This window comes from Gadus macrocephalus, chromosome 1, assembly GCF_031168955.1.
Source record: "Gadus macrocephalus chromosome 1, ASM3116895v1".
Taxonomy (NCBI): domain Eukaryota; kingdom Metazoa; phylum Chordata; class Actinopteri; order Gadiformes; family Gadidae; genus Gadus; species Gadus macrocephalus.
In genome coordinates this window covers 22,037,998-22,047,997 of record NC_082382.1, presented here as the reverse complement: position 1 = coordinate 22,047,997, position 10,000 = coordinate 22,037,998, and the positions used below count along the sequence as shown (strand labels likewise).

General features: G+C 48.5%; 1 protein-coding gene across 1 annotated transcript in view; it reads left to right on the top strand.

The window, feature by feature from the left end:
• The window catches only part of cacna1fb (calcium channel, voltage-dependent, L type, alpha 1F subunit), a 21,493-nt gene that overhangs the window by 11,087 nt on the left and 406 nt on the right, over positions 1-10,000 (top strand). The window contains exons 18-32 of the mRNA XM_060060098.1: positions 79-181; positions 748-877; positions 1,291-1,350; positions 2,229-2,335; positions 2,758-2,845; positions 3,377-3,484; positions 4,242-4,294; positions 4,611-4,757; positions 4,960-5,161; positions 5,683-5,841; positions 6,568-6,678; positions 7,147-7,230; positions 8,013-8,141; positions 8,602-8,667; positions 9,536-9,694. Coding sequence (XP_059916081.1) covers positions 79-181; positions 748-877; positions 1,291-1,350; positions 2,229-2,335; positions 2,758-2,845; positions 3,377-3,484; positions 4,242-4,294; positions 4,611-4,757; positions 4,960-5,161; positions 5,683-5,841; positions 6,568-6,678; positions 7,147-7,230; positions 8,013-8,141; positions 8,602-8,667; positions 9,536-9,694 — 1,706 coding nt within the window. The remainder of the gene's footprint in view (positions 1-78; positions 182-747; positions 878-1,290; positions 1,351-2,228; positions 2,336-2,757; positions 2,846-3,376; positions 3,485-4,241; positions 4,295-4,610; positions 4,758-4,959; positions 5,162-5,682; positions 5,842-6,567; positions 6,679-7,146; positions 7,231-8,012; positions 8,142-8,601; positions 8,668-9,535; positions 9,695-10,000) is intronic.

Sequence of the window (10,000 nt, the reverse complement as noted above, 5' to 3'; positions counted from 1 at the left end):
TATTATATCACATGTATACGTTATATATCATATATTATATCACATGTTTATGTGATATATCCTACATTACCTCCCCAGATACGGTCGCCCCGCTGAACATAGCGGACCTGACTCCTCCTAAAGAGAAGGTCCTACCAATCCCTGAGGGCAGCGCCTTCTTCTGCTTCAGCAAGACCAACCCGTGAGTCTGGACCCCAGGTCATGACCCCTGACCCCAGGTCACGACCCCTGGACCCTCAGGTCACGACCCCTGCCCCCAGGTCACAACCTGGATTCCAGGTCACAACCCCCAGACCCTCAGGTCACGACCCCTGGGCCCAGGTCACGACCCCTGACCACAGGTCACAACCCCTGTCCCCAGGTCACAACCTGGATTCTAGGTCACAACCCCTAGATCCTCAGGTCACGACCCCTGGCCCCAGGTCACGACCCCTGGCCCCAGGTCACGACCCCTTGGCCCCAGGTCACAACCCCTGGAACCAAGGTCACGACCCCTGGGCCCCAGGTCAAACCCTGTTAACTCATTTTGACGGTCTGACCACATAGAGTGGTGACCTCTGATAGAGGAGGTGACCTCTAAGTAACCTTTTGTCGAGGAATTTGATGGAACTTGAATCTACGCGACGACTCAAACCCGACAAACATAATCGGCCTTAACCGCCAAATCATTGCATGTGGAAACCTGTTATTGTATTAAAAATGTGTGTCTCATCTCTCTCCATCTCTCCATCTCTTGTGTCCCTCTAGTATCCGCCGGGGCTGCCACGTCCTGATCCACCACCACATCTTCACCAACCTCATCCTCGTCTTCATCATCCTCAGCAGCTGTTCATTGGCTGCAGAGGATCCAATCAGAGCTCACTCCTTCAGGAACAACGTACGCACGATGATGGCCAATGTTTTACCCCTTTAATCAAACGTTATTACCCCTTTAATCAAACGTTATATAACCCCTTTTATCACTCGTTAAAACTTCTTTAACCACTCGTTATAACTCCTTTAATCAAACATTAGCAACCCTTTTAATCATACAGGCATGTATGCATGCATATATATATGTATATATATTTGGATATTATATATGTATAATGTGTACATATATACATAAATACATACTGTATATACTGATTTGAGTTGTTAATAAGGTATCGACTCTGAATGATTGCTTGATAATTCAGGAATACATTGTTATATATATATATATATATATATATATATATATATATATATATATATATATTTATTTGTCTATGAGCTGTGTATGAATACCTGGTGTGTGATGGGTTCCAGATCCTGGGCTACGCTGACTACGCCTTCACCTCCATCTTCACCGTGGAGATCCTCCTCAAGGTTAGGAAACTACACCAGTATACACAGTTAACACCAGTTTATACCAGTTTACACTGGTCGACACCAGTTTACACTGGTACACACAAGTACACACAAGTAATCACCACTAAACACCACTTTATATCAGTAAACACCTATTTATAACAGTTTACATTGGTACACACCAGGACACACCAGTATACACCAGTAAACACCACTATATACCAGTACACACCATTTTACACTGGTACACACCAGTATCATTCTGGTCTCTCTATAGTACCATGTGTATTGATACTGGTCTCTCTATAGTACTATGTGTATACTGGTCTCTATATAGTACTATGTATTGATACTGTTCTCTCCATATTACTGTGCATATACTGGTCTCTCTATAGTACCATGTGTATACCGGTCTCTCTATAGTACTATGATTGATACTAGTCTCTCTATGGTACTTTGAATATAATGGCCTCTCTTCAGTACCATGTGTATGGATGCTGGTCTCTCTTTGGTACCATGTGTATGGATGCTGGTCTCTCTTTGGTACCATGTGTATTGACGCCAGTCTCTCTTCAGTACCCTGTGTATTGACGCTGGTCTCTCTTCAGTACCCTGTGTATTGACGCTGGTCTCTCCTCAGCACCCTGTGTATTGACCCTGGTCTCTCTTCAGTACCCTGTGTATTGACGCTGGTCTCTCTTCAGTACCCTGTGTATTGACGCTGGTCTCTCTTCAGTACCCTGTGTATTGACGCTGGTCTCTCTTCAGTACCCTGTGTATTGGCGCCGGTCTCTCCTCAGCACCCTGTGTATTGACGCTGGTCTCTCCTCAGCACCCTGTGTATTGACGCCGGTCTCTCCTCAGCACCCTGTGTATTGACGCTGGTCTCTCCCCAGATGATGGTCCACGGGGCGTTCCTCCATCAGGGCTCCTTCTGTAGGAACTGGTTCAACCTGCTGGACCTGCTGGTGGTCAGCGTGTCCCTGGTCTCCTTCTTCCTACAGTACGTACTACTGTACAAATACTACATGGACTGGATATATATTCTAGATATATATGAGTTAAATACTGGATATATTATATGTATTTATACTGGTTCAACCTCATACGATCTTGGACTAGATTATAGATACTTAGATAGTTGACTAGTAGATATATATTTAGTTGACAAGAATATATATAGATCGTTGACTGCCTTGTGATTGGCTAGAAGATGTATGTCATTGTGGTGTTCTGCCTTGTGATTGGCTAGAAGATGTATGTTATTGTGGTGTTCTGCCTTGTGATTGGCTATAAGATGTATGTCATCGTGGTGTTCTGCCTTGTGATTGGCTAGAAGATGTATGTCATCGTGGTGTTCTGCCTTGTGATTGGCTAGAAGATGTATGTCATCGTGGGGTTCTGCCTTGTGATTGGCTGATGCAGCTCCAGTGCCATCTCAGTGGTGAAGATCCTCAGAGTCCTGAGAGTCTTGAGGCCCCTGAGGGCCATCAACCGGGCCAAGGGCCTCAAGGTGCGTTGTGTGTGTCGCTGTGTGTATTAAGGTTGTGTGTGTCATAATGTGTGTATTAAGGTCTGCTGTCTGGCTGCAGCATGTAGTCCAGTGTGTGTCACTATGTGTGTATTAAGGTGCGTTGTGTGTGTTACTATGTGTGTATTAAGGTGCGTTGTGTGTGTTACTATGTGTGTATTAAGGTCTGTTGTGTGTGTCACTATGTGTGTATTAAGGTGTGTTGTGTGTGTTACTATGTGTGTATTAAGGTCTGTTGTGTGTGTCACTATGTGTGTATTAAGGTGAGTTGTGCGTGTTACTATGAGTGTATTAAGATGCGTTGTGTGTGTCACTATGTGTGTATTAAGGTGCGTTGTGTGTGTCACTATGTGTGTATTAAGGTGCGTTGTGTGTGTCACTATGTGTGTATTAAGGTGCGTTGTGTGTGTCACTATGTGTGTATTAAGGTGCGTTGTGTGTGTCACTATGTGTGTACTAAGGTGCGTTGTGCGTGACACTATGTGTGTATTAAGGTGTGTTGTCTGATTGCAGCATGTAGTCCAGTGTGTGTTCGTGGCCATCAAGACCATCGGGAACATCATGATCGTCACCACGCTGCTGCAGTTCATGTTCGCCTGCATCGGAGTCCAGCTGTTTAAGGTAGAGAGACACCAACCCTGGGAGAGAGAGAGAGACCGAGAGACATAGGCTTACACTGGGAGAGAGAGAGACAGAGAGACATAGGCTTACACTGGGAGAGAGAGAGAGAGACCGAGAGACATAGGTTTACACTGGGAGAGAGAGACCAAGAGACGTTGGTATGCACTGGGAGAGAGACAGACCGAGAGACATAGGCTTACACTGGGAGAACGAGACCAAGAGACATTGGTATGCACTGGGAGAGAGACAGACCGAGAGACATAGGCTTACACTGGGAGAGAGAGAGACCGAGAGACATAGGCTTACACTGGGAGAGAGAGAGGGACCGAGAGACATAGGCTTACACTGGGAGAACGAGACCAAGAGACATAGGTATACACTGGGAGAGAGAGAGAGACAGAGAGACATAGGTTTACACTGGGAGAGAGAGAGAGAGAGAGAGAGACACTCACACTGTGAGAGAGAGAGAGAGAGAGAGAGAGAGAGAGAGAGAGAGACACTCACACTGTGAGAGAGAGAGAGAGAGAGAGAGAGAGAGAGAGAGAGAGAGAGAGAGAGAGAGAGAGAGAGAGAGAGAGAGAGAGAGAGAGAGACACACAAAAACTGGGAGAGAGAGAGACGGAGAGACATAGGTTTACACTGGGAGAGAGAGAGAGAGCGTGTATGTAATATAGAGAGAGAGAGAGAGAGTGACAGGTCGAGAGACATAGAGCGTGTATGTGTTCTAGAGAGAGGGTGACAGTGTTTTGTGTTGCAGGGGAAGTTCTTCCGCTGCACTGACGAGGCCAAACACACGCCAGAAGAGTGCAAGTATGACCACACCCCTATAATGTGTGTGTTTGTGCATAATGTGTGTGTGTATAATGTGTGTGTGTGTGTGTAGGAGCTCCTTTTTGGTTTATAATGTGTGTGTGTGCGTGTGTGCGTGCGTGCGTGCGTGCGTGTGTGTGTGTGTGTGTGTGTGTGTGTGTGTGTGTGCGTGCGTGCGTGTGCGCGTGCGTGCGTGCGTGCGTGTGTGTGCGCGTGTGCGTGTGCGCGTGCGTGTGTGTGTGTGCGTGCGTGCGTGTGTGTGTGTGTGTGTGTGTGTGTGTGTGTGTGTGTGTGTGTGTGTGTAATGTATGTGTAGGGGCTCCTTCGTGGTGTATAAGGACGGCGATGTGACCCACCCGATGGTCAGGGAGAGGTTCTGGCTCAACAGCGACTTCAACTTCGACAACGTGCTGATGGGCATGATGGCTCTGTTCACCGTGTCCACCTTCGAGGGCTGGCCCGCGTGAGTCCCTGTCTGTCTCTCCACATTTCGTCTGTCTGTCTGTTTCACCCGTCTGTCTCTCTACCTGTGTTACCTGTCTCTCTCACTGTTTTCCTCTCCGCCTGACCTGGTCTTGTACCTGTCTCTCCACGCCCTGTGTGTCTGTCTACTTATCTTGTTACCTGTCTCTCTAACTGTGACCTGTCCGTCTGCCCGTCTCCAGCCTGCTGTACAAGGCCATCGATGCGAACGGGGAGAACTCGGGTCCGATCTACAACTACCGCGTGGAGATCTCCATCTTCTTCATCGTCTACATCATCATCATCGCCTTCTTCATGATGAACATCTTCGTGGGCTTCGTCATCATCACCTTCAGGGAGCAGGGGGAGCAGGAGTACAAGAACTGTGAGCTGGACAAGAACCAGGTGAGGGGACAAGAACCAGGTCAGGGGACAAGAACCAGGTGAGGGGACAAGAATGTCACGGTGACTACCGTTGTCGGCTGTCCCCTCTTGGTGACGTGTTTTCGTTAGCTTTGTTGTCATGGTAACTTGTATGGTTAGATGTATCGTCATGGTAACTAGTTTGGTTAGCTGTTTTCTTATAGTAACGTGTAGAGATTAGCTGTGTCGTCATGCTAACTAGTTTGGTTAACTGTTTTGTCACAGTAACCCGTAGAGATTAGGTGTGCTGTCATGGTAACTCGTTCGGTTAGCTGTGTGGTCATGGTAACTAGTGTGGTCAGCTGTGTTGTCACGGTAGCATGTTGTGATAGGCTGTGTTGTCATGGTAAATAGAGGTTAGCTGTGTGGTCATGGTAACGTGGTGTGCTGTGTGTGTTTTCGTTAGCTTGTTGTCATGGTAACTTGTATGGTTAGATGTGTCGTCATGGTAACTAGTGTTGTTAACTATGTCCTCGTGGTAACGTGGTGTGATGTGTGTGCAGCGGCAGTGCGTGGAGTACGCCCTGAAGGCCCAGCCCCTCATGCTCTACATCCCCAAGAACCCCGTCCAGTACAAGTTCTGGTCCATCATCAACTCCACCTGCTTCGAGTACGTCATGTTCGTCCTCATCCTGCTCAACACCGTCACACTGGCCATACAGGTGAGGCTCGGGTGGTGCCAGGTGTAGGTGTCAGGGGTCATCAGGGCCCAGGTGTAGGGGTCAGGGGTCATCAGGGCCCAGGTGGTACCAGGTGTAGGGGTCATCAGGGCCCAGGTGTAGGGGTCAGGGGTCGTCAGGGCCCAGGTGGTACCAGGTGTAGGTTTCAGGGGTCATCAGGGCCCAGGTGGTACCAGGTGTAGGGGTCAGGGGTCATCAGGGCCCAGGTGGTACCAGGTGTAGGGGTCAGGGGTCATCAGGGCCCAGGGGGTACCAGGTGTAGGGGTCAGGGGTCATCAGGGCCCAGATGCAGGGGTCAGGGGTCATCAGGGCCCAGTTGGTACCAGGTGTTGGGGTCACCAGGGCCAAGGGGGTACCAGGTGTAGGGGTCAGGGGTCACCAGGGCCAAGGGGGTACCAGGTGTAGGGGTCAGGGGTCATCAGGGCCCAGGGGGTACCAGGTGTAGGGGTCAGGGGTCATCAGGGCCCAGGTGGTACCAGGTGTAGGGGTCAGGGGTCATCAGGGCCCAGGTGGTACCAGGTGTAGGGGTCAGGGGTCATCAGGGCCCAGTTGGTACCAGGTGTAGGGGTCGTCATGGCCCAGGGGGTACCAGGTGTAGCGGTCATCAGGGCCCAGGGGGTACCAGGTGTAGCGGTCATCAGGGCCCAGGGGGTACCAGGTGTGTCGGTGTCCCAGTGTCTGTGGCCTGACTGTCCGTTTGTCCCTCAGCATTATGAACAGTCCAAGGCCTTCAGCCACATCATGGACATCCTGAACATGGTGTTCACCGGGCTGTTCACCGTGGAGATGCTGCTCAAACTCCTGGCTCTCAGACTCAGGGTGAGGATACAGTATCTAATAGCACCAATCATCAGAACACATATATATATACATGTATCTCACTAGTTGACACTATGTTATCCTGTTTATTTGTGTTCACACTATGTTATCCTGTTTATTTGTGTTCACACTATGTTATCCTGTTTATTTGTGTTCACACTACGTTATCCTGTTTATTTGTGTTCACACTATGTTATCCTGTTTATTTGTGTTCACACTATGTTATCCTGTTTATTTGTGTTCACACTACGTTTCCTGTTTATTTGTGTTCACACTACGTTATCATGTCCATTTGTTTTCACACTACGTTATCCTGTTTATTTGTTTTCACACTACGTTATCCTGTTTATTTGTGTTCACAGTACGTTATCATGTTTATTTGTGTTAACACTACATTATCATGTTTAGTTGTGTTCACACCACTTTATCACCATCGTTTATCATTTATTTGTGTTGATTTGTTTTCAGCACTACTTCATGGATGCCTGGAACTCCTTTGACGCTCTGATTGTTGTTGGCAGTGTAGTCGACATTGTGGTCACAGAATTCAGCGTGAGTAATATCATCCCTCCATCATTCTGTCTCTCCTCTCTCATCCCTCCATCATTCTGTCTCTCCTCGGTCATCCCTCCATCATTCTGTCTCTCCTCGGTCATCCCTCCATCATTCTGTCTCTCCTCTCTCATCCCTCCATCATTCTGTCTCTCCTCGGTCATCCCTCCATCATTCTGTCTCTCCTCGGTCATCCCTCCATCATTCTGTCTCTCCTCTCTCATCCCTCCATCATTCTGTCTCTCCTCTCTCATCCCTCCATCATTCTGTCTCTCTATCACCCTCCATCATTCTGTCTCTCTATCACCCTCCATCCATCTGTCTCTCCTCTATCATCACTCCATCATTCTGTCTCTCCTCTATCACCCTCCATCATTCTGTCTCTCTATCACCCTCCATCCATCTGTCTCTCCTCTATCATCACTCCATCATTCTGTCTCTCCTCTATCATCCCTCCATCATCCTGTCTCTCTATCATCCCTCCATCATTCTGTCTCTCTATCACCCTCCATCCATCTGTCTCTCCTCTATCATCACTCCAACATTCTGTCTCTTGACCTCCTGACCTCTCAGTAGAATAGATCCTGTTAATGTGAATTCACTTAATATTAATCTCCAAAGATTTACGATGTGTTCTGAATAGTCCCTTATTCAAAACGAGGTTCAGTAACAACACAACAAGGTTGTGGTCAGTCTACAAACGCACAGATTATTTTGTGCTATATTATGTTTTATAATGTCGTGATTATTATTTGATGTATATATTGTGGTTTTCCCCTCAGAGCGGAGAAGACAGCTCCCGTGTGTCAATCACTTTCTTTCGTCTGTTTCGAGTGATGCGATTGGTCAAGCTGCTCAGCAAAGGGGAGGGCATTCGCACCCTTCTCTGGACCTTCATCAAATCACTGCAGGTCAGACGTGCAGATTGTCTTCCATAGTAGAAACATTGCATTGCAGTATTATGCATATGAGGGGGCCAGGCGCTGTACCTACATCAGTGGCCAGTGGCTTTGTTTGAAACCCACCCGTATGGGGGAGGGTCACACTGTTGGCCAGATGGTAGCGCTACAGCAATGGTCTGACAAGGCTGTCTTTGAACAAGCATATCTGCGTACCCCATTGACCTCTACAGCAATGTTCTGAAAAGGCTGTCCTTTAACAAGCATATCTCCGTATCCCACTTTATACCTCACCCTAGCAGCTCCTGACGAGCTGGCTGTGGCGTATGAATGGGTGAATGTCCTGTTGTAAAGCGTTGTGAGGGCCACTGGCTAGAGAGCGCTGTAGGAGTTCAGTCCGTTCACCATTTTACCTATGAACGTATGAGATTTTATGAGATATTAGATTTAATCTGTCGTATTTTGTCTGCAGGCACTGCCCTATGTCGCTCTGCTCATCGCTCTGATCTTCTTCATCTATGCCGTCGTCGGCATGCAGGTTATTATTCTAAATAATTATAAATAACATACTATTATATAATATACTATGGATGATATACATACTATATCTGTTAATACAGCACTGTACTGCCCCCTAGTGGTCTGTAGATACTAACTTTACTTTATCTCTCTCTCTCTCTCTCTCTCTCTCTCTCTCTCTCACTCTCTCTCTCTCTCTCTCTCTCTCTCTCTCTCTCTCTCTCTCTCTCTCTCTCTCTCTCTCTCTCTCTCTCTCTCTCTCTCTCTCTCTCTCCCCCCCTCCAGACCTTCGGAAAGTGGCCATGCAGGCTCATACTCAGATCAACAGGAACAACAACTTCCAAACGTTCCCCCAGGCAGTGCTTCTACTTTTCAGGTCTCTAGTCCTCTCTCCTCCCTCCTCTCTCCTCTCCTCCCTCCTCTCTCCTCTCCTCTCTCCTCTCTCCTCTCCTATTTCCTCTCCTCCCTCCTCTCTCCTCTCCTCTCTCTCCTCTCCTATTTCCTCTCTTCTCTCATCTCCCCTCCTGTCTCCTCCTCTCTCCTCTTCTCTCTCCTCCCTCCTCTCTCCTCCCCTCCCTCCTCTCCCCCTCTCTCTCCTCCCCTCCCTCCTCTCCCCCTCTCTCCTCCTCTCCCCTCTCCTCTCCTCTCTCCTCTCTCTATGTATTAAGGTGTATCATCCCCCTGTCCCAGGTGTGCTACGGGCGAGGCGTGACAGGAGATCATGCTGTCCAGCCTCCCTCCTCTCTCCTCTCTCCTCCTCTCTCCTCTCTCCTCTCTCCTCCTCTCTCCTCCTCCCTCCCCCTCTCTCTCCCTCCCCCCTCCCTCCTCCCCTCTCCTCCCTCTCTATGACAGTGTGTGTATTAAGGTGTGTCGTCCCCCTGTCCCAGGTGTGCTACGGCGAGGCGTGGCAGGAGATCATGCTGTCCAGCCTCCCGGGGAAGCGCTGCGACCCGGAGTCGGACTACGCCCCCGGGGAGGAGTTCACCTGCGGCTCCTCCTTCGCCATCGTCTACTTCATCAGCTTCTTCATGCTGTGTGCTTTCCTGGTACACACACGCACATCCACACGCACACAGCTACACACACACACGCACACACACTGGTTTTTATTCTAAATAGCATACTATTATATAATACACTATATATAATATAAATACTACATCTGTTAAATCAGCACCATATTACCCTCTAGTGGTCTGTAGATGGGACACACACGCACACGCAAGCACATGCGCATTCAAACACACGCACAAGCACAGATACACACACACACACAAACACAACCACGCACACCGTGTGTGTGTGGGAGGGAGGGAGGAATCAGATCATAAACCTGTCTGTGTGTGTTGGGG